General features: G+C 40.5%; 1 protein-coding gene and 1 long non-coding RNA gene across 6 annotated transcripts in view; one reads left to right on the top strand and one right to left on the bottom strand.

Annotated features, from left to right (window-relative positions):
* Positions 1-25,913, top strand: part of Tet (tet methylcytosine dioxygenase-like) — a 247,985-nt gene that overhangs the window by 19,835 nt on the left and 202,237 nt on the right. For all 5 annotated transcript variants that reach the window (XM_076526256.1, XM_076526254.1, XM_076526257.1 and 2 more), the window contains exon 2: positions 11,475-14,453. In XM_076526256.1, the coding sequence (XP_076382371.1) occupies positions 13,341-14,453 (1,113 nt within the window). In that variant the 5' untranslated portion in view covers positions 11,475-13,340. The remainder of the gene's footprint in view (positions 1-11,474; positions 14,454-25,913) is intronic.
* On the bottom strand, positions 378-3,595 carry LOC117225820 (uncharacterized). The gene is made up of 2 exons (XR_004491623.2): positions 1,986-3,595; positions 378-969 (listed from the first exon to the last, which is right to left on the bottom strand). It is a non-coding gene; the product is annotated as an uncharacterized LOC117225820 (long non-coding RNA).

Raw genomic sequence — 25,913 nt, 5'->3', positions numbered from 1 at the left:
CCAGCGGGACAAAAGTCGGAGTAATTAAATTGCTGAAATTCACTGTCATTTATAATGTACAAAACGCATCGCGGTCCGCCGGAAGAAATACAACTCGCCTTCGATTCGTCCCAGAGTAATATTTTTTGGCTTATTTCTCGATTTTTAGTATCCGGTCGTCTCAAGATACTACTACTTTTGGCGATATTTCGAGACAGCCAAGGTCATAGTTAATTAACTGGCATTCTTTATTTCAAACAATATTTATAATCGATTTTGCTGTTCATTATTAATAGATTATTTATGATCGTATCGTGTATATAGTTTGTTTAAATACAATTCGGTCTAAGGTCTTATCGTTAATTTTGAAAGTACTTTGAAGGGTTAAATTACATAAATTGTTCACTGACCAAATTTATTGTTAAGATAATTTCGAGTTATCTTAGTTTATAGTAATTTCCTAATTTCTTTCACTCGTCGTTTGAACATTTTGTCGTGTACAGATGATAATTTCAGACATGACACAAAAATTTTTACATAACTATGATTTCAACGCGCTCATATGTTGGTAGAGACCGATTTTTTCTGATCTTTCATTGAAATCTTGCGTTTTTAGAGACAAAAGGGTGCTCTGATTTTTGTAAAATTTCGCATATGTAATTATGAATTTTGGCCAGCTTTCTGCGAAAATAGACCATTGCGCGACACCTACTTAGAACGATCTTTGCGTCCTCAAAGCACAGCCGCCAACGACGCATTTCCAAATTTCGTCTCGTCATCGTTCCGCAGCGTCTTCTTCCGCACCCTGTACTATCGATCTGCGCTCGCTCGATGGAATTCTCGCCCCCGGATCGGAAAACTCATCCGCGCATTCTTCGCCCTGTACGGGGTGTCCCGAAAATTAGCAACCGGAAACACTGTTCGTTAACGTATCCCGAGAGAATCTTCCTTCAAATATTGCCGAAGACCAGAATCTTTCAAGTCTGAAATCTGATAAAATTCATGCAATTAATAAAATTACGAATCATTAATAAAATCGATGTTATTAATAAAATTGATATTTTCGATAAAATGATGCTACTGATAAAGTTGATGATACTGATAAGATTGATACTATTAATAACATTGAGAACTTTAATCAAATTGATATTATTGATAGTACTGATGTTCTTGATAAAATTGATACTATTAATAACATTGAAGCAGTGAGTAAAATCGATATTATTAATAAAATTGATATTATTGACAACGTTGCTCGTAAAATTGATATTATAAATATTATTAAACAAATTGGTAACATATATATTATTGATAAAATTGATATTATTAATACTACTGATAAAATCGTTAATGAAATTTATAATACTGATAAAATTGACACAATAAAATTAATATAATCAATAAGATTGATATTATTAAGAATGTTGATATTTCTGAAAAAACTGATGATACTCATAAAATGTATATTATTGATAACATTGGTACTATTGATATCATTTATAAAATTAGTCAAATTGATATTATACCGATAAAATGTATATTATTGATAGCATTGTGTGATGTTAATATTACTAATAAAATTAGTGAAATTAATATTATTGATATAATTGAAATTACTGATAGAGTTCATGTTATTAATATTACTGATAAAATTAATATTGTTGATACAACTGACATTATTATTCAAATTGATATAGTCAATAAAATTTATATTACTAATAAAACTGATACTACTGACAAAATTGTTGCAATAAAATTAATAAAATTGATATTATTAATGAAATTAATATTATTAATAAAATTGATATTTCCGATTAAATTGATGATTCTCATAAAACGTATATTATCGATAACATTGATATTGTTGATATTGCTGATGAAATGAGTAAAATTGATATTATTAATAACATTGTCGTTACTAATAAGACGGATGTTATCAATAAAATCGGTACAATTACTAAAATTAATCAAATCAGTAAAATCGATACTGCTAATAAAATTAATACTTTCGCTCAGTAGCCTCCATCCGACCCGTTCCGACGGTCGTGAATCGATGCAGCGTCCGCAGCAATCCGATCTCTCGCCACGGAATACATTTTCGTCTTGCTGTGAGGTCCACTTCGGAATCGCCGCGATCCAATTGTTCCCGAGTACTTTCTCGTCGAGTCGGTCGACGTAGCTAGGCTTTAATTTATATGAAGCGTTTTCAGGAGCGCCGCGCGCCGCGCCGGTGGTGGAACGATAAAACATCTCGGCAGAAGTTGGAAAGTTTCGCGTCAGCCCGGCAAGATGGACGCCGATACGCGACCGATCGATTTCAGCCGCGTTACCGGCGAACTCCGCGACGATTTATACACGGCGAGCGCCGCGGAAGCCATCGCTGCCCCGCGGATTACCAACTTCTTCGAATTTTCTTGCCCGGTTGCCAGGTCGACGGCGCGTCGTCCTCGATCCTTTTTATCGGCTAACAAGAGAACAACCGAGCATCGCTCAAACAGGGTTACTATCAGCGCCTCTCAGCCAGTTCCGCGACCTTTAAAGACTAAAGTTCGCGGCATTCGGTCTAGACTAGATTTATGCTCCTCCGGGAAAGTTCAATCGCCCGTGGCCTGCGTGCACAGGTGTTATGTCGACATCGGAGTCATCGCAGCCCCGGTGTGGCCACCAGAATTTCTCTACTAATGGGAAATATGATTCTAATCGATATGCAATTGTCCACAGTCATCGTTTTTCTAACCTCGAAATTGTCCAAGAGTTACCAGCTCTCGAAGTTTCCACTTTTCGCTGATCTTTACGAGAACTGCCTTCACGTTTCATTTTCTATCTCCGAGACTCCGAAGGACACGGAGTTGCGATATTTTTCTAGTAATATCGAAGGACGTACGTGTCTGAAAAAAATTGGAACGGACCGGGGAGAGATCGCAGCAGACAGACGTGTTTCGTTCAAACTTGTAAACATATGATCGCGAATCAATTTAGTGAAACAGAAATATATTTATTTTTCGCACGTTGAAAAAATAGTTTTTCGAGTGGGAACAAAATTTTTTCCGATGCGTACATCCTTCGAGATTACCAGAAAAAAATCGTAACTTCGTATGTTTCATAGTTCCAGAGATATAAATTCAAACGTGGAGGGAGTTTGCGTTAAAATCGTCGGAAACTGGGAACTTCGAGGGCTTGTGACTCTTTAAAAGATTCGAAATTAGAAAAATGATGTCCCCTAATTTCATATGGGCCTACAACGTATTTCGACGTCATCAATATCTTTGATATTGGGGTACAAGAGTGATCCGCTTGATATGGAATGGTTCTAACCTCTTCGGTAGTCAGCAGTGTTGCCATCTTGAATTTTTATAAATCCGTGGCGACAGGCTCGAAAGTTCGTAGAATTCCGCTTCGAAAAATCGGTCTAAAATCGTAAATATACATACGTAAATTAAAGCTGAAACTACTCTGAACAGTTTGCATGGATGTTAAAGTTTCTCTTCGTTCAAGGAGCAGAAACAAAAATTATCATTGGCACCGTAGCTAGCGACGCGTCCATTTGATGCGATCGCCACTAGATGTCACTATTTCCACACGACCCACCTGAAGTCTGCAGACTTTGTTTTGAGGTCGGTAGACTAGGTCGGTAGACTCCGTAGATCTGCGGAAAAGTCTATAGATCCGCAGAAAAGTACGTAGATCTGCAGAAAAGTACGTACAGGTGGCAACACTAGTAGTTAGTCCTCTCTTCAAGGGAGCATTCATTAGCCAAGGTAGCCTCCGCTATTCATCGGCTTATTCGGTACCTGCGTCGAGCTTCATCAACTTCAGGGGCTGTCGGAGCTCTGCCGCGGGTCTGCGAGTCTTCCTCGACGAGCCTCTGGATTCATGAGGTCTGCTCATGAGTTACAAAGAATCGTCTGCAAGGCATGACTTAGTCGTCGATGTTTATGGTTTAGAGAGCAGCAACTGAGCCATGGAGACTGTCATAGCTTCCCTTTGGAGTGGATCCCTAAATCTATCAGTCACATCCATGATCCCTTAATTCATCAGTTCCATAGGGACATCTACAAGCCATGACTTGCAAGGGATGATACCCAACCGGGAAATTAAAAAAAATCTGAAACTTTGGGGATATGTAGAGCATATGTTTTGATATAGATTAAGCAATTTTTTCTTCTTGCGCAGATTCACTTGAAGGGATGGGAATTAACCCCCAAATGTTGGGCCGTTATTTATTACTATAATTCGCAAACTGTACAAAATAGAAAAGAAGGCTTCGAACAAATGTTACTTCTTTCGTTGAAATCTATCATGTGATAAACGAAAAACGTCGATTATTTATTTATAACTTTCTCCAATTGTTTAAACAATCTCTCAATTGAAACAAATCTCATGTCATATGACAGATTTAGACGAAAGAGGTAACATTTGTATGAAGATTTTTTTTTTACCTCGAACAGTTTGCGAATTATAGTAATAAATAAGAGCCGAATATTTGGGGGTTAACTTCCACTCCTTCAAGTGAATCTACGCAAAAAGAAAAAATTGCGTAATACATATTTACGTATACTCTACACATCCGCACAATTACAGAATTTTTTGAATTTTCGGTTTGAGGATCTCATCCCTTATTTCTGATTAAATTTTAATTCTTAAAAGAGCAAAGAATAGTCCCGAATTCTTGGGAGGGGGGATGGTTGATCGTCGAAGTTGGTTGGTTCTCTTAGAAAACAGATAAACAATAAACAAAATCAGGTTGCAGTAATTAACCGTGAAGAGCACTTTAAGCCTCGTTGAATCGACCGCTTCATCAAAATTGGAGGGTCCACTCGGCAACCCTCGTTCATACCTTCGAATTCCCATCCCACCGAGAACATACGTATACAATGTCCAGGTGGCCGAGATGCTCTAATTTAATCAGCAGAGTCTTCGTATCTCTTTACACTTCTTTATCGAACTAATTTAAACTTGTACGATTCATTCGCGCTGTATAAAATTTATTTATACCGTATAAAAACTATTTATACTGTATAAAATTAATTTGTATCATATAGAATTCAGTCATTCGTACTGTGCAAAATTAATTTATACTGTATAAAAATCATTCATTCATTCAGACTTTGCAAAATTAATTTGTGCTGTATACAATTCATTCATTTATTCGTATTGTGAAAAATTAATTTCTACCGTATATAATTCATTTATTCATTCATTCATTTATACCATGTATAATGTAACTAATAATGTAATTAATTTCTACTGTATTGAATTCATTTATACCGCATAAAATTAAATTCTACCGTATTGAATTCGTTCATTCATACTGTATAAAATTAATTCGTACTGTATAAAACGAATTCACACTGCATACAATACATTCATACTCTACACAATGCATTCATGCTGCATCGAATTTAAACATACCGTATAAAATTAATTTCTACTGTATACAATTAATTTGTACTTTATAAAATTCATTCATTAATTTCTACCGTATAGATTTCATTCAATCATACTGTGTAAAATTAATATGTACTGTATAGAATTCATTCAATCATATTGTATACAATTAATTTCTACTGTATAGGATTCATTTATTCAGACCGAATAAAATTAATTTGTACTATATAGAATTTATTCATTCATACTGTATAAAATTAATTAGTAATGTACAGGTTTCATTCAATCATACTGTATACAATTAATTTACACTGTATAGGATTCATTCGGTCATAGTGTGTACAGTTAATTTGTACTGTATAGGATACATTTAGTCAGACTGTATAAAATTCATTTGTATTGTATAGAATTTATTCATTCATACTGTATAGAATTTATTGATACTATGCAAAATTAATTCGTACTGTACAAAATTCTTTCATACTGTATAAAATTCATTTATACTGTACAAACATAATTCGAGCTGTATAAAATTCATTCATACTGTATAGAATTTACTGATACTGTACAAAATTGATTCGTACTGTACAAACTTAATTCGTGTTGAATAAAATTCATTCGTACCGTACAAAATTCATTCGCACTATATCAAATTTATTCACGCTATACATATCAAATTCTTATCGTGTAAAATTCATTCACACAACATAAAATTCATACTTCACTCAGAACTCGACACAAAATATCCAAATCTCTTAAATTTCATAGCGACGCTACAATAACGCTTCGCCCCAAATATGTCTCCGCGCAAAGACATCCCCGTCCCCCTCAGCACCCTCGCAAGAACGGGTCGAATCACCGCGGAGCGTGGTTCCTCAGGATTTTCTGTTCTCCAGACAACGTCCGAGCGCCGCGGCGTGGCGCGGCGCCGGGCAGACTGTTTTCTAGGTCACAAAACCCTCTTTGCATCTTACCTGGACACAGCCGCGCGACCAGTTCCCAGTGCCGAAAGGTCCCGGCGATCAAGGTCGCGCCACGTGTCGGCGCGGAAGCGCGCGAAACGCGGGAAGAAGAGAAGAATCCTTGGGCCGCGGCGCGGCGCGGCGCGGCGCGCCGGTTTGATTCCGCGCGATGCGATACGGCGCGGCGTGTTGCGGCGCGCGCGCGATACCAAGCGAAAGTGCAAACGACAGTGCAAGTTCCCAACGATAGCGAAAGCTCTCCGGCGGGCACACACAGCTGTAGTAAAGCTATTAGAGAGAGTTTTGCGGCTGGCGTCACGACCGCGCGCCGTGGTGGGAGAGGACGGGCTGGAAAACCGTCGCGTCGTCCGTGAGACGGCGAGAGCCGTCGCTCTCTCTCTCTCTCTCTCTCTGTGTGTGTGTGCGTGCATGCGCCCGGCATTATGTGCATCCACCGGCCGTGCAAAAGCGGCGCTCCGCGCGTCGAAGTCGCCGCGCTCGCGCGCTCCTCTGCGTGTATGCAAGCGGCTGCGCGCCCGTGTGTGCGAGCCTCTGAGAGCGCGCGCGCGTGTATGTGTGTGCGGGTGCATTCGAGTGACGGCCCAGGCACGCGTGTGCAGATCTACGTGTTACACGAGCCGAGAGTTTCAGCTTGTGTAGTACGTACTACGAACGTCGAGAGAAACGCGAAGAGCGAGAGAGACGGAGAGGGGGAACGGGGTGTGTGGTGGGGCTAAATGCCGGTCGATATCTCACGGAGGGCCAACATCGGTTTTCGACGATGGCTTCGAACCTCTTCTGAACAACGAAACGAGCAATCGATTGCCGTTCTCGGCCGAGGGCTGCTAATCCGGGGAACAAATTAGCTTCGCAAGAAATGGGGGAAGTTTTTTAGCGGGCTCGAGACCCGTTTATCGTGACCGAAATTGTTTCACCGTTGCGTGAAACGTTTTACCGTTATTTGCGCAGGGTGTCAAATTTGAAGTGTCGCACTCGATTATCTCGTAAACTATGCTACGTTTTGAAAAATTTGTCGAATGAAAGTTATTCTGTTTCGAAGGGTTCGTCTTACGATGGTCACAATTTTTAGCTAGGCGGACGTGGTTTCGCGATGTCATGGTGACCTTGATTTTCTTTAATGGGACTGTATATCTTTTTTTATGTATGTGGATAGTGCATTTCGAGGTCAGTTCATTGACCCGAATACTTTGGTCTTTGAAGATCGTTCAAGGTCATTCAATGCTGTCCAAAGTTTACCGTTTTTGGTGCGAATTATGTTCGCATACGAAACGACGAAATGTCGAAAAAAGATATGGAATTTTTGGGAGGTCTGATGTAGATTTGAACAGCACTGGATGACCTTGATCTTCAAAGACCAAATTGTTATAGGTCAATGTATCGAGCTTGAAATGAACAATCCGTTTGCGTAACAAAAGATATACAGTTCCGTTAAGGAAAACCAAGGTCACCTTGAAATCTCGGAAGCACGTTCACTCAGCAAAAATTTCTGACCATTATAGGATCGCACCTATGAAACAGGGTAAGTTTCATTCGACACATTTTTTAAAACGAACTATAGTTTAGGGGATAAGTCAATAAGTTATTTCAAATAGCATAATATAAATATTTGCATAAATATGCATAAATATTTATATGTAATAATTATTGCTATAACGTCTCGGCACCACCTATACTGACAAAAAGTCAGAAATATGCAGGGTAATCATATCATCCTGTACATTGAAATATCTTCGTTATCTTTGTTGATATAAAAATATATGTCGGGACAACTGTGTTTAATTCCAAGCTAAGAATATTATGATTTATGTTTTTTTTTTACTGTCGAGACCATTTTTTTTGTCAAAAGTGTTGAAGCTCGTCGAAGATATTGTAGCATAAATAAATTTATTATTCGTGAAAAAGCAAAGTTTCTAAATTTCTTGATTGCCATAGAACTAGCACGACCTTTCCATCCAAGATCATTTAAAGGTCGTAATGTCAAAGGTCGTCGAATTCGTCTTGACGTGCGCCATAGTGCTGTGTTACAAAAGACCGGGGTTAATTTGCGAAAAATAGCGATGACCTTCAGTACTTGAAAAAGAATGACCTTGAGAGGAGAAGAACATGAATCATAATAGTCTTGGCTTCGAATGAAACGAAATTGTCCTGACACGTTTTTTCATATCGGCAAAATCGACGGAGATATGCCAATGTGCAGGATAAAATATACACCTTATATATTAATTCTCTGCAATCAATTCTAAGGCAGCACCGAAATTGCCATGTTGCGTTTCAAAATAATCTTATTATTATCGAATTCATTTATACTTTAATTTTGTTAAAAATTTAACTGTTTATAACATCAGATTATATAAAGTGGAAATACTATAGATTAAAAAATAGGTTAAAAAATCGAAATGAATTATTTGCAACAGAAATTTTGTTTTTGAAATTTTGTGCATTGAGATTTGTATTACAATTTTTTCACGCCTTTTTGTGTAAAAATACCAAGAATTATATTTCAACTTCGCCTAATTAAACTCTCATTTTATTGCCAGAATGAAAATTTTCGTGCGAAAACAATACTAAAATAGTCAAAATTGGAAAAAGTCGTTGCAGCAAATAATTACCCCAGAAATATGTCTGCGATGTTCATACGAAATTCGAAGTTTCTGTAGCAAGATTATATTGAACGCAAGGCAGTTGCATCCTTATCAGTGATTGGATAACAGAATGTCAATTTTGACGAAATATTTGATAGGTATGACACGGCGTGTTTATTCCGGAGGTCGGCTGCGATATGTTTGCCACAGTGGTCCTAACAGTATTCGTTCTTCACTTGCACTCATAGTATAATATAGGTTAACATAATAATATAACTTGAAATACAATAATGTAATAGAATAACAAATAATACAATTACATAATATAATAATAAATACTGCAATGATATAATATAATAATAAATAGTATAATAATATAATACAATCATAAATAATACAATAATATAATATAATAATAAATAATACAACCATATAATACAATAATAAATAATACAACCATATAATACAATAATATAATACAATCATAAATAATGTAATAATAATAATAAATAATACAACAATATAGTACAATCATAAATGATACAATAAAATAAGCAACAGTATAATACAATAATAAATAATACAATAATACGATAACATAATGAAATAGGAAGCTTCTACAAATATTCACATTCTTCTGCTCATTACACAATACATTTTTCTACATTTATAAACAAAAGTGTCCAACTTATACAAACATTTAAACCACAATTCCATAAAAATTATAACGAAAGACCAAATTTTCCAACAAAATCAATTTTTTCCTTATTCTTCTTTGTTCAACACTATGCATACAGGACTCTAAAAATATTCGTATTGCTCCATAAAAATAACAAGCAGAAATTAATACAAATTATTAGAGACTTTGATTACGAAATACGTCCATCTATTATTCTTTAACGTCGAATGAAAAGCAAAGCTAACTTAATTCCCCGCAAACGCGTCGCTCGAAATGTCTACAAATCGTAAATGAAAAAGAAAAAATGTGAGACGCGTCGAAACGACGGCGTGGATAAAAACAATCGTTTCCAAAAAGCCGTGCAGCCGGTCGCGCCGATCGATCCGGTGCATCTCCGTTCGGTCGGCAGACACAGCCGGGATCGTAAATAGCGTCGAGTGAAAGGCAGAGAGACCGCGAAGAGCTCGTAGCCATCGTCACCGCTCTAAGCAGCGTGAATGAACCGTCCCGGGGACTAGGGCACAACATTCGCGGGTATCAAAGCGAGCGAGTAGGTGTGCAGACACGCCGAACGTAATAGTAACCTTGGCTTAGCGATGGTCACGTTATGGTAACGTCTATGACACGTTCCCACGTATATAGTCGCGTGTCACGTTCTCGCTTACGATCGGCTCACGTGACCGTCCCGCCGCGCCGCGCCGCGCCGGCGAAACGGGAGGGTTCGATAAATCAGCTCCGCCGGCCGGACTTTTCCTTTACCTTGATATCATTTCTTTTTTTAAATCGCGGCTACGCGTCGCCGTCCCGGACGATCCGCGAAAAATCCGTCGGGATCTCGCACGCGCGAAAAGTGTTTTCACTTGAAAAGAAAATTCAGTCTCCCCTTGAAAGTGTTTTCGGACAATTTTTAACGGGAAAAATGCGTTTCAAGTTGTTACGAATTTTAAAGAAAATTTATTCTACGGTCTGATAGTTTTTGGATTATTTCTCACGGAGAAGACTGGATTTCAAGTTGTTACAAATTTTAAAGAAAATTTATTCCACCGTTTCAACGTGTTTGGACAATTTTTTTATGGAGAAACTGTATTTCAAGTTGGTACAAATTTTAATCAAAATCTATTGTCCCCTCTGAAAGCTTTTGGAAAATTTTTAACCTGAAAACTGTATTTTACGTTGTCATAAATTGTGGACAAAATTTATTCTCTCCTCCGGTGAAAGCTTTTGGAAAATGTTTAATGCGAATAACTGGATTAAAGGTGTCCCAAATTTTAAACCAATTTTACGCTCCTCCTCTTCGAAAGCTTTTGGTAAATTTTTAACGTAGAAGTCTGGATTTCAAGTTGTCCCAAGTTGTAAAGAAAGTTTATTCCTCCGTGTGATATATTTCGGAAGATTTTTAACGTGAAAAACTGTATTTCAAGTTGTCCCAAATTGTAAACGAAATTTATTCCCCCCCCCCTGATAGCTTTCGAAAAAATTTTAACAGAAAGTCTGGTTTTCAAGTCGTTCCGAATTTATTATTAATTTTTCTAAGATTTTAGAAATTCATTAAGCATGGTTAATATTATTCATGAAGTCATTTTGTTGTGAATAGTTATTTGTTTATTTAACCACAGCATTGGCTGAAGCGAGAAACAAAATTTTAAGATAGTTTGAAACGAATGAAATTTTGAAAATTAGGTTAGGAAGCTTCTGTTTTGGGTGTACACGGAAATGTTGGCACAATTTAGCAGAGAGAGAGAGAGAGAGAGAGAGAGAGAGAGAGAGAGAGAGGGAGAGAGATGCGATGACGCAAGAAATTTCGTAACGGTATGCTAATAATAGACGAGACAATTAACCGCGACTGTTTCTTATCTGTTCCAGATCGTACAAATCAACCGCCTTCTAACAAGCCACATTAACCTCAAGTGATTTCTATTTTCTTACGAATCGCGAAAGAAGTAATTAGTGTGTTTATATCGACGATAACGAAAAGAGAAGAGTAAACGACGAGGAAGAAACATACAAAACAAACAAACAAAACAAAACAAAACAAAACAAAAAAAAGCAAAAGATTATTCCAAGAGCTTAGGTTCGCGAGAGCAGACAAAGGTTTAAGAGCTATAGTATCTAACTAGTGTACAAAGTATATCTGAGGATAAGGGAAACCGTGGGAGGGGTAGAAAACGAAAAAAAAGAAAAAAAAACGAAAAAGAAAAATAACTAAAAGTCCGCCAGTGCCAAATCGAGAGAAAGAGAGAAAGAGAAAGAGCGAGATAAAGAGAGAGAGAGAGAGAGAGAGAGAGAGAGAGAGAGAGAGAGGGAAACAAGTAACAAAAGCAAGGAGAGAAAGAGAAACGGGATAAAAAGGATTGTTGTACATTAAGGAAATACCGTGGAGATAACGAGAGTGCGTCGAAGACAGGAACAGAACAGAAACATCGCGCGAAACGACAAACCGTAAACCAAAGAATCTACCATTTCATTTTTTTTTCTACTAATCAACTCAGCAAAGTAACGATACTCAACTAACTCAGTGGACAAGGAGCGAGATTAAATTAAGATCCCGAGAGCAAACACAGCAAGCAAAAGCAAGCAAGCAGAGCCAGCCGAGAGGAACCGGTGTTTTCTAAGGGGCACAACGTCCCGCCACAACGTGATCAAAGGGGTACAAGTTAGGGTCTTCGAACGATCCATCACTTTTCTTTCGAGAGGACTGACCAAAACCAGTCCCCGCCCATCCGGAGCATCAGCCCAGCGTAACCAGTGTGAAAGAGAGAGAAAAAGAGAGAGAGAAAGAGAGAAAGAGAGAGGGGACTCGCGCGTGATTACTCCCAGAGAAACCGATCTACTTCAGTTCGTAGCCTAAACCTGTTGAGTACAAACGACAGAAATAGAATTATAGAGAAATTGAGCGAGTGAGCGAGAGAGCGAGAGAGAGAGAGAGAGAGAAAGAGAGAGAGAGAGAGAGAGAGAGAGTCGAACAAAGCGAGTACGTGAGCGAACGAGCGAAAGGGACGAGTGAACGAGATCATAATAGAAGAGCTAGAAGGGGCGGAGCAGATAGACTCAGGAAAGCGACTTCTCCGGAGGACCCCAGACTTCAGAGGGTTTCAGGACGCCAGGGGATCCAGAAACTCGGAGGATTCACCTTAGAAGATCCAAGGTAATCAGGGGACTCGGGACATCGACAGACACCAGGCTTCGGGAGAGCCAAGGCATAGAGGGTCCAAGACCTCCGGTGATCCAAGGACACAAGGCTCCAGAAGACACGAGACTTTGGGGTGCTCAAGACCCCAAAGGACCTGATACTCTAAGAAGCTCAAGACCTCGGAGGATCCAAGCCACTAGAGGAGGGTATCCAAGACCCCAAAGGGCTCTTCCACGCGACTCAGGGCTTTAGGAAGCCCAAGACCCCGTAGGACCAAGGATTTTTGAGGATCGGAGGCTTCAGAGGACCCGGGACTTCGAGAGGACCAAGACATCAGGGTGCGCCCAGTGTCCGGAGTAGCAAGGCATCAGGGGGCGCAGTGCACGGAGGACGGAAAACATCAGATGCCCCAGAGCCCGGAGGCTGCTAGCGGCGAGACGTTAGTGAATTAGCGTGTTGCTCTCGACCTAGCGTCGAAGAGCGTCTCGGGTTGGTTGCTTAGGGGTGGCCGAGTGATCCGGTGCAACGAGTATCGTGTCGCAAGGTAGCTGGACCTCCTGCTCGCAGGGGGCACTCGTCGCGATGACGTGGCGGGGAAGATGAGCGCCGAGGTCACGAAGGAGGTCGTCGCCTCCGAGAGGGTACCAGGCAGCCCTCCGGCGGCGGTAGCGACCTCGCCAGGTGGCTCGGTCGGGCCAGGTGATCCGGCGCGTCACCTGCCGCCGTTCAGCAGCTTCGCCGGGGACAACGCGATGGACAGCTCGACGACATTGACTACCCTTCACCCGCAAGACGTGGGGCTAGGTCTGACGTCCTCATGGGACTACTACGAGGGCTTGACCGGCCGGTTGATCGACTCGCGGGGCGAGGTGGTGCTCGCCAGCCAGTACCGGCCGTGGGAGTCGAAGAACGCGGTCGGGGGCGGCGGCCCGCCCGGCGAAGGCTTGCCGAGCTTCGCGAGCCAATTCACCGCTCCGAGCGAAGCGGAGCCCCAATTAACGGCGCTCACGCCATTGTCGCCCGCCTCGATATCGCACTCTCCACCTGTCACGTCCGCGGTCGGCCTGCCGAGCTTCCATACACTCGGCACACCGCTGCCCGCGCCGCATCCTCACAGAGGCGCCGTCGGCTATCCGCTGGTCCCGGCCCCGGTCCAGGCCAGAGAGGTGCCGGCCCTCCAGCAACAGCTACTCGATGAAAGGCACATTCAACTGCTGGGATCCAGCCCGGTCCAGGCATTCCCGCCGCCGCCGCCGGGGCATCCTCATCACACCGTGCTCACCGTCGTCAAGCCCGACTACCCGCAGCTGCACCACGCCAACTTCCAGAACCCGATGTCCACGGTCCTCGACTCCTCGCCCACCTCCAGGCCAATCGGCATCGATGGCCGGAAGAAGGAGCGCAGAAAAATACGCGCCGGCTCCATGGAGTCCGAGGACAGCGCCGGGGCCGGCAACGTAGAGAGCTCCGGGCAAGTGGCCGCGGTCTCCTCCACCGCGAACAGGGGGCCTCATCACATGGGCGGCGGCATGACCGACGCCGACGGCGACGGCGGCCTCAGCGACAAGCCCGCCAAGAAGAAACGGAAACGGTGCGGAGAGTGCATCGGCTGCCAGCGGAAGGACAACTGCGGGGACTGCGCACCCTGCAGGAACGACAAGAGCCATCAGATCTGCAAGATGAGGCGCTGCGAGAAACTCACCGAGAAAAAGGTTAGTGAACAGATTTTCTAGGTCCTACTAGACGGCCAGCTCGTTTCATGTAGGATCCTATATGGGACTTTTGATCAGGCCCAGTTCGTGGAACGGGTTTCGTGTCTTGTTCGGACACTTTTGATACCGCTGATCAGGATCCGCTGTCTAGACATCATTGTGCTGGATTGAGAACATCTGCTTTGCTATTGTTGAACGCTTCGTCGCTCGGCTGACATTGTCGTCGGTGACTCCATTTTTAGAGTCCAATTTCTGATGGTCTTTCGGGTATGCCGTGACCTCGGTGTCACAGGGGTTTTGGGAAAAATCATTGCACCTGTTAAGGGTTGAATTGTTAGGCTATGTCCGACTAGCAAAATTACAAAAACATTGATCGAAAATGGGGCGATATTTGCCTGAAGAGGATCAGGGGAGGGGATGAATTTTTGCTCAGTTTTTGTGGGTGACTCCGGGGAGGGTTGTTCCTAAATTTTGGTCGCAATTAAAATGATTTGCAATGCTAAAAAAATAATGCAAACTTTGCTTACTAAACTTTGAATTTGATTTCCGTCTTGAATGATCTTGGTTCGCTTGAAAATAATGCGAAAGTATTTCGAAATTCCCGAAATGTTTCCGCCGTTTCTCACTCGATCCGCTATTTTCTGCCCCAAATGCATAAAATCCGGCGTCCATAACCGAACGGCTCGACGCGCGGAGAAACAAAAGAGAGGCCGGCCGTTTCCTGTTGCGCCACAACGAGCCACCCCCGCGCAGCCCCGTAACCGGAACAATTTGTAAAAACGTGTCGATTTGGGGTGCGAGGGGCGGCCGTGGGGTCGTGCGGTCGTGAAACGAGAACGAAAATGAATTCGCCACGCGACAAGGTGGGCTCGCTCGAAATTCGTGAAAATCCAGGTGCACTGGTGTGGTGCGCGCGCTAGGGAAAGGGTGTGAACCCTGTAGGGTAGGATAAACACCGGCATTGCCGTCGTTACAGAGCGCCGCGTGTGTGAAATTATATATCTATATATATGTGTATATATGTAGAAAGAGAAAGAGAGTGAGAGAGAGAGAGAGAGAGAGAGAGAGAGAGAGAGAGAAAGAGAGAGAGTCTGAACTTGGCCCCGATGCCTGAATGTGCCGAGAATCCCAGAGGGAAATACAGAAATATAGATAACCGAGGTGGTTTATTATTGTAGCGACATTGAATAGGGGGTTGGTGGGTTGACTGGCTCGTTGGCTCTCTGGCTGGCTGGATGTTTGGCTGCTCGCTCGTTTCCAGCGACGGCTGCGAACCGTGCTCGAGCAATTCATTCTTCAAACTTAGAAATCTTTTTGGTCCAACTTCTTTTTTGGTAGACTTTAACACCGTCGATTAGCTTGTTCTTGAAATACAGTGGCGCGAATAATCGTAGACTCGAAGTAACTTTTACATTTTGTTAACATTATTGTTAACATCACACACAAATTCACGTTTGTATATTTTTTATTGCTGTACACATTTTCTTATTGATATTAGAAATTAAATTAATATTAGAAAATTAATATTAACATTAAAATTAACATTAGAGAAACGTATTTTCTTATTAAGATACGAAGTTCAAATAGACATAATTGTTTTGATTTGTTTAAATATCAGAGAAAGTGTAACAGTTACTTTCAGGTTATGTGGTTATGTGGTCTCCTTCGGTTGAGGCATCCCGTATATTTAACAAAACTTAAACTATCATATGTGCACATTTTAAACACTTCTTGTAGAATGAATTTTTACGATGATTCTTATTACTTGTTAACAACAAGACCACGTGAATAACAACATTTTTTCGCTTTATATTTAAATCTTAACCTCTTACCTGAAAAAGACGTGTATACACGTCATAAGGAAATGGCAATTATACATCTTACAACAAAAATGCTTCTCCTACGATAAAATGCTTGTGAAACATGTTCATTAATTTCGCACATTTTAGAATGATTCTAGAACAACTTGCCGAAAGAAACTGTACCCAGCGTGATCGATAACAACAAACGCATACAAAATAGATTTACGCAGTTAAGTGGTCAATTAACATATGATTAAACGTGACTTAACCTAACTTATTCTTATAACGGATCGAGACCCAACTTCACGGTTATATCTTTGATCATGCTGTATTTTTGATCATACTATATTTATTTTTGATTATATTTTACAATCGTACTCTCTCCCCTGCACATAACGTCGAAACCGCTAGATGGCAGTCTAAATACAAATGTATTCCAACGATTTTAATTCACGCGACCATAAAAGACGAGCTCATTGCAAACATTCCAACCAGACCAGTCACATACAGTGGTCGAAGCTAATAATATATTTTGGTTCATTTATAAAATCTGATTTATTACAGTTCACGATTTACGAAAACTGATTTATTACAGTTTGATACATTATTCAGTACATTGTGAAATTATCAAGTACACTATTACATCATTGATTACATTATTACATTATTAAGTAGATTATTACATTATTGAGAACATTATTACATTATTAAGTACACTATTACATTATTAAGTACATTATTACATTATTAAGTACATTATTACATTATTGAGTATATTAATAAATTATTAAGTACTATTACATGATTGGGCACATTATTACATCATTAAATAGCAATCCAATAATTTCTTTTAAACAAACCAGATCTACTTAAGTTACATTTCGAACAGAACGTTGCACAGACAATCGCAGTAAACAGAACGGTTTCCAGCGATTTCCGACAAGTCGCGAAGCACGCGGCAGTGACCGGCGAAAAAAAAAAACGAACAAAGAAGCATGAAAAGTCATTAGCCTCTATTGCGGTTATTAGTCGCGATCGGGCACGATCGAGAAGCCGGGAGCGTTGATAACAGCAGCGTAGCTCGTTTCGAAAACTCGAGGCACGAGAGGTCATTGTACCCCGACGCGAGTCAATTTAATGGCAAAGTCGCGAGGCTGCGGTCGAGTAGTGCATCGGTGTCGCGCGCGTGTGCGTCCATGTACGTCGGCGTGCCGCTGTGTTGGACAAAACAGCCGCCGCTGCCGCGACGCGGCTCTCGCAAGCAGCTCCGCTTATCGTAGGGCAAGTTCAAGGCTCGTCGCGGGTCATAATAATCGCGTATCGAACTCCGGCCCGTTCGGAAACAAACGTGTTGTTTGCCGGCGATACAACCCAACACCTCTCTCCCCCCACCCACGCGCCGCGATAAACCCCCACCCGTCGATCGCCCCCTCCTCCGCGGCGCCGACAATTAAGCATCGATTCGCTCCGCGGTTCTGCTCTCCTCGCGAATCCATTGTTTTATCGCAGCGTTACTCTCCTCGAGCTGAAGACTCGAATTCCGCCGGAACAATGGAAATAGACTGTCGACGATGCCTTTTCGACCGTTCGCAACTTTGTTTAGACATTTCTTCAAAAAGCAAATCTATTTGGATTAATGATGCAGCGTTGGTTGACTTGGTGTTCGATTCGGGTGGCAGCACTGAATGAAATAAATTAGGTTGGGTACTGTATCGATCCATTGATAAACGTGTAAATCGTATTGGTTTGTACTTGCGAAAAGTTCAATGCAACCTTCGTTGTTCTTGCGACACGGTTTAGTCCGTTTTTAGTGCTGATATAACAATTGTGCTGATTAAATTTAATCGGCAGAAAAATTGAACGATCAAACGACTGTAAAGCAAAATCGTCGACTATCCTAACCTAAATGTTCTTTTGTTAATTCGACATGGCTCGTACGAAAATAGCGCAATCTAAAAGAAAATTGTAATAACAAAGATAGACAATTAAGCTTAATAAAAGCATAAATTCAGTTTAAAAAGAAAAAGTGAATCAAACTTAATAAAGATATGAATTAAACTTAATGAAAATATAAATTGCACGTAATAAAAAGTACAAATTGAACGAAATTAAAATACAGATTAAAGTTAATAAAATGATGACCGGAACTTAATGAAAATGCAGATTAAATTTGATAAAAATATCGATGGAATTAGGGGGTTGAAATCGTCGAGTGGAAAGACGCGCTCGGGTTGTACGTTGCTTCTTGGCTTTATCGTGCCACTTTCCGAGCTGACCTTAAGTGAGTCACTGACAGCTATTATCGTGACTTTCACGGACAGTCGTGCGTAGGCAGACCGCATCTCGTGATGAGCCGCGATTAAACGAGAAAATTGTTGTTCCGCTCGATGATAGCCTGTCGACTGAAAATAATATGCGATTCCCCGTGGAAGTCGATCGGCCGGCCGGCCGCGACCCTACCACGGGGTATCGGCTCACCTTAACCATTATGATCCTGACGGACGATTATGTTAAACCCGTCTCCTTTTTACGCCTTATTAAAACGGAGATGTGACGGGGCCCACGGCCTCGGGCGAGATGTAATTGCACCGGTATTGCAACGGCGACGCCGCAGCCGGACGGTGAACATGGTGTTTATTTTTTCCGTCGAGCGTGTAATACACGACGCTAAGTGATCCCCGAACCCGAAAAATAAAGGATCCCGAGGAAATTGTGACATTCCGACGGAAAGCGAAAGTTACTGGTCCCTTGTTAAGCGGAACATGGGACGTCAATTATTTACAAAAATACAGAACGTCGATTTGGAGAAGTCTCCCGAAGCAATTTGATTTTTATGAAATTTGTATGTATCGTAAAGCTTGACATTTCGAACAATTTTTCCTTTACGAGAGAGAAATCTCGATCTCCTTTTGTATCCGAGTTATTCGCGAAAAATTGTAGACATAATCCTGATCTAACCTATATCTAAACTATATTTAATCTGTATACCTAACCTAGATATAACCTCGATTTTACTTGACATCATTACGAAATGCCGTGCCAGTCTTCTCTGTAACGATCAAGGCATTTAAAAAATTGTTCTGGAAAATCATAAAGTCAATGGATTAAGTAATAAATTATAAATAATTAAAAACACAGAAGAATTTGATCTAATATAAACTATATAGAACTTACGCTCTGTTGATTAAGAAATACATATGTTTTCTTTAGTTTTCTTAGTTTAGTGTATAGTTGCAGCAAGTTCTGTGATATTTGTTTGAACTTTTCAGTTAATGTTTGGCATAGTTGTTTTTAGTAGTTGACTATCATAGTTGACTGTAACAGTTAATTGCCACATATGACATTCATAATTGACTGTCGTAGCTAACTGTCATAGTTGACTGTCATAATAGACTGTAATCTACCTACTCAATTATCATAGTTAACCGTTATAGTTACTTTTCATAGTTAACTGCCATAGTTGACTGTAATAATTGACTACCATAGTAGATTGTAATAGTTAACTGCCATACTTAATTTTCATACTTAACTGTCATACTTGCCTGTTATATATAGATGATGATCATAGATGGCTGTCATAGTTGACTATCATAATTGACTATCACAGTTTCTTTTTATAGTTGACTGTTATAGATGGCTCTCATAGATGACTGTCATAGTTGACTGTCATAGTTGACTGTCATACATGACTATCACAGTTCTTTTTATAGTTGACTTTTATAGATGGCTGCCACAGATGGCTATCATAGGTGACTGTCGTAGTTGACTATCATAATTAACTATCACAGTTTCTTTTGATAGTTGACTGTCATAATTGACTAAGATGGTTTCTTTCTATAGTTGACTATCGTAATTGACAATCATGGTTGCCTTTTATAGTTGAATGTCATAGTTAACTGATATAGTTAACTCTTATAGTTGTCTATCGTATTTGACTATCATAGTTGATCATCACAACTGACTCCTATATTCGACTGTTGTAATTGACAGTCATAGGTGACTATCATAGTTGTTCATCATAGTTGTCCATCATAGTCATCCATCATAGTTGTCCATCATAATCGTCCATCATAGTTAGCTACCGTAACAGCCGTTTACGTGCTAGCGCAAACAAAGCCCGAGAGTTCAAGACAGTGGGTATTGATTGGTCGAGAGGTCAGGCCCGATGTTTTCGTCGTGCAGTGTAAGTACGTCCCACGTTGGAATGCTCCCCCTGCGGATCGGGAACCGGGTCAAAACAACGAGAAAGATGATAAAAATTGGGGCATCGCGCGATGGATACCCTCTCGACGGCAGGTGTACGATGAACCCGAGGGTGGCCGCCTGTTTCGCGAGGCAAAGACACCGGGGGGCGAGCTTTCCCTCGGGATAAAGAGGGTGTTAAGATCTGGAAGGGTGCGGGTTGTTGTGACGGCGGGCCTACACACGCCTGGTTTCGACTCGTGCCCGTACACCCATCTATCATTCCGATCTCTCTTTCTTCCACTCGTTTCACCTCCTCCCCAGAGCCACACCTAACCCCGCCAAGATTTTTGCCAGTGAAATCGGGACACGGAAATCGTTTCGATCGCCATCTTGAATTTTCAACTTTTTTTTTAAATAACAAGGTAGTTGAATTTTATGGGATTTTTTAGGCTGCGTTTAAATAAATATCGACGACCTAACCTATATTCGAAAACTGTAAATTTGCGAACATGATAAACAGATTGGAAATTTTATAGATTTATAACAAACACGAATTAGACGAATTACAAAAATTGTAAAGACACGAGAAAAATTTATGAATATCGGTTTTTGATCAATTAAAATTATTCGAGGAAAAAGTCCGTTTTTATTTCACGTCTGTCATTTATAATTAGATATAATTAATAAAAATTGTGTAAGATACAGAAATGAAATAAAAACGTATCTCTTCTTTTAATAATTGTAACAAATTTGAGAGGAGCTAGCGATTTCCATAAATTTTTTTAATGTGTTTACTTCTAATACTTCTAATAAACCTAACCAATTTTTATTTAGCATAAAGATTAGCAGACTAGTTGTTAGAGTCTAGACACTAGGTTAGGTCTCGGTTTTTATTTCACTTCTGCCTTTGATAACAAATCAAGCTAATTTTTATTTCCCAAAAGATCTGCAGTTTATTTGTAAGAGTACAGGTTATGTCTGAAATAAGTCTAGGTTAGGTCCGCAGTTTCCCGCGAATATCTCGGAAACAAAAGCCGAAAGATGGCAGCACGTGAAGACGAAAGTTGCTCAGAATCTTCTTCCGGACAAAATATTCGAAACTCATTGAAATCGTTTCGGTGGAAGTTTTTCTATACAATTATTAATTACGGGCTTATAATTTAAAAAATTGGAATAGTTCGCGGCGCACGGAGGAAAAGGAATTGTTACCCTTCAACACCGATCGCAACCCTTGAAAACGGCGTCTGGTTGTACGGTTTCACCGAAACCGGATCGATACGATGCCCCAAACGCGGTGTCTCGCTCTCGCGCGGAATCGTCGCGGACCTGTTAATTGGTTGCATCGTCGCCTCTTTATGCCAAGGTTAGCACGATACGCCAGCTATCGGCGAGAGGGAGAGGGAGAGACAGTGTTCACCGAAAGACTCGTGGACGCCCACGCGAACTGGCTCGCGCTCCGTCGTCGTCGTGTTACGTGTTACGTTGTCGCGGGACGGCGGCGGCGATTCACACGTGGTCGCCGACAATTACGAGATGATTCCCGGGGAGGGAAACCGGCGAAGACGGTGTCTGGAAAACAACCGTCTCGTCGCGTGTCCGTCAATGAACGCGGACGACGATCCACGCGACGGCGCGGCGCGGCGCGCTAGCTTCGAGCGTGACTGCGGTTAGCCTGCTAAATAGAGGATTACGAAAAGCGATGTCCGTTAACCCCTTGAGTCACACTCTTCGCGTAGATTCCAGAGAGCGATGGGTTTAAAATTCGCAGCTTGGGTAGATGTACCAATTTCTGTGCCTGTCCCAGTTTCTGTGCTTGTCCCATTTTCTGAGACCCTGTAGCGCTGGTTTAAATTAATTTTGTAATTGGAAAAGTTGAAAGTCAATTCAGAAAAATGTGAATTATTGTAAATTGAATTGTAAGATATAAATTGTGAAAGGGGCCTTTTATTACCGCTTTAGGAAAAATAGCGTTAAATTAAAGTAATAATTCGCAGCTAGGGTAGATGTTTCAATTTCTATGCCTGTACTAATTTCTGTGCTTGTCCCAATTTCTATGTCTGATGCAATTTCTATGTCTGTCCCAATTTCTGTGCCTATCCCATTTTCTGAGACCCTGTAGCGCTGGTTTAAATTAATTTTGTAATTGGAAAAGTTGAAAGTCAATTCAGAAAAATGTGAATTATTGTAAATTGAATTGTAAGATATAAAATTGTGAAAGGGGCCTTTTATTACCGCTTTAGGAAAAATAGCGTTAAATTAAAATAATAATTCACAGCTAGGGTAGATGTTTCAATTTCTATGCCTGTACTAATTTCTGTGCTTGTCCCAATTTCTATGTCTGTCCCAATTTCTGTGCTTGTCCCATTTTCTGAGACCCTGTAGCGCTGGTTTAAATTAATTTTGTAATTGGAAAAGTTGAAAGTCAATTCAGAAAAATGTAAATTATTGTAAATTCAATTGTAAAATACTAATTGTGAAAAGGGCCTTATATAATCGCGTTAAATTAAACTAGTAAAATGTGTTTCTTGGACTAATCTTGACCCTTGACCTCATTAACTGAAACAGTATCAAAGCAATATTTTCAAAAATGTTACTTAACCTCTATGGTAGAAATAATTCAAGATTAAAATTTGGAAACATGTCACTTGGCTCCTATTGCAAAAATGCTACAAAATCAAAATTTGAAAATCTCTAAATAGAGTTAAACCAAATGCTGACATTGTTTTCCGTCAAGCTGGTTTGTCGCGCATGAAATTGCAACGGACTTCTAAGTAAATATTAAATTGAAAAGCTGTCATTTCTCGCATGCGACAACCCAATAGCTCGCCGGGAAAGCGACGGCAGCTGTATTTAAGAAAGAAGTCGTTTCGCGCAGAATCAAAGTAAGCCGTTCAACTCGGCACAGTCACAAGATATCGTCTTTACGGACAAAGTAAAACCCGTGGCGGAAAGCAGGAATTATGACAACTTCCTTCAATGGCAGTGGAACACTGGATTATGAATTTGCATAGAAATACATACAGATGTATCACAACAGTGTCTTTTGTAGAGTGTTCGGCGCTCGAGCGGCACCTTGTTTACCCAGACTACAAACACCGTGCTCGAATCTTTCCATTTCTCACCGTTGTTTACATTAGTGATCTTCAGCGACCTTCCACGAGCATCACCGACGAAATTCCCTTCAGTGAGGCTGCAACTCTGCAGACCTGCAAGTGGCTAAGTGTTCAGAAGCACATGGTTACATTATAAAAAGAAATTAGGTTATGTCAAAATTAAACATTTCTTCCTATTGGGTCGTTGTAAACATAATTCCGATTCTTTTTTTGTGAGCTGTCTATTGAGTTACCCAATAAGTATTCAAATCGTTCACTTAATTACTCAGTTATCAGCAATTAAATAAAATAAATTGCTATTACATTGAATTAAATATAATAAATTGAATGTTTTGAAAAATTGCAGAATAAAGCTCAGAATTTTATATAAGAATAATAAATATCGTCGATGGTACAGTTGTGAAAATGGTCTGCCGTCCAAGGGTTAATTATACTGTCCACTCTAAATCACACATTTTCATATCACACGTACAGGGACACATATACAGACTTGAATATAATATAAACATAATAATTTGTCTTGAATCAAGACTCCGGGAAAACGAGTTCCATTTCTGTTGCTCTGTTTACGTTATGCTCTTTCGCTGCGGCAGTACATCCTCTGGGTGACCTTGGCATCCGAGTTAGTAAACAAACGACAAACTTGTATCCGGAGGTGTTCCAGAGGCACTTGCGACTGTTGCGACATATATGTACTTAGGTGGATCGTACTAACAAGAATGCCGGGTACAGTTAGGTTTTCTCTGCTGTGAGCGTTCGGAACAGCGAAAGGGTTAACTCGATCTCGTGGCGGTAGGGTCTCTGTCAGTTTGGGTCTCGGTTTGCCCCAGAATCGGCTCTGAATGATAAGCGAGTGCCGTACAGTGGCGCGCGTTTCCCGTTCGGCGGAACGAAGGCCAAGGGCACAGGGAAAATCTATGTTGCCTCCCGCTTGACCTACGGGACACCGGTGACACACACGGATAGAGAGAGAGAGAGAGAGAGAGAGAGAGAGAGAGAGAGAAAGAGAGAGATAGAGAGAGGTCGTTCCAAACGGGTCTAGAAATTGCCGCACAGCATGGGCGGAGCGGAGCCGGCTGATCGCGCGGTGGGGACCACCGAATCGGTTAAATCCGAGCGGACAACGTGCGATCCTGCTCAACATGAGTCCCTATATGTAGTACTCCGCCCATGGCTTACGCGACCGACACGCTATAATATATCTGCGCTAGTATAGCCGAATTATGAGTCACGGTGACGCGCTTTTTTTTTGAAAAAAATCCCGTACGACTTCTATTGTACACTTAAACGAAATTATATTATGAAATTGTATAATTAAATTATATATTTAAATTGTATATTTATATTGCATATTTAAATTGTATACTTAAATTGTATATTTAAACTGTATATTTAAATTTTATGTTTAGATCATATATTTAAATTATATATTTAAATTATATAATCAAATTATATAATCCAAATTACATAATTTAAATTGTATATTTAAATTTTATTTTTAGATTATATATTTAAATTGTATATTTAAATTATATGATTAAGTTATATAATTTAAATTGTATATTTCAATTATATAGTTAAATTATACACATAATTAGTATATTTAAATTATAAAATTCAGAATTCAGAATTGAGTAAAAGATTGAAGCGATGAAAATCCGACATAAAAAGACAGCTGACGTTCAATTGAGAAGATAATCGACGGTGGTAAATAATGATGTAGCAAGTTAGAGTTGCGTAGGTGTTATCGACGAATAGAAATGTACTGGACTCGTTACAATCAACATTTGAGCCACATTGGAATATTTTTCTTTAATAAATACAAATGAATACAGTTCGCGATTAAATTAGTTCAATAAATTACAAATTGGGAATGAAATAATGTATCGATGCTTCATCGCCCCCTAAATATTTCTAGCGTCTCGAGTCACGACTCAGACTAATTCCTGGTTATAAACGCATCGAACTCGCAGTCTGCAGTCCGATGACAGATGAAATATTTTCATTGTTCGAAGCGGCGTCGAATCAATTTCGATACGAAATTAATCGGAAGACATTCTGACCTTTTTCGTTACTGTGTGCACGGTACACGCCGTTTACAGTGTTTTCGTAACACTGTTAGCAGCCGATAAGATCGCTTTCTAAACAGTCCGCGAGCTTCAAGAAATCGGCAATCTTCTTCGCAAGCTTTTTTGCCCGCCGAATGCTCGCAGCACAATAACCTGTACAAAGTCCATGAAAATAAACGTGGAATCTGTTTCGGAATTGATAGAACGCTTCAGAGAAGCTGACGACTGCGAACCTCGGTGGCTTCTTCGCTGAAAGGAGGATTATGCTGCATGTTACCTCGCCCCCCCCCT

The sequence above is a fragment of the Megalopta genalis genome, chromosome 14 (genome assembly GCF_051020955.1).
Source record: "Megalopta genalis isolate 19385.01 chromosome 14, iyMegGena1_principal, whole genome shotgun sequence".
Taxonomy (NCBI): Eukaryota; Metazoa; Arthropoda; class Insecta; order Hymenoptera; family Halictidae; genus Megalopta; species Megalopta genalis.
This window is presented reverse-complemented; position numbering and strand designations above follow the sequence as displayed.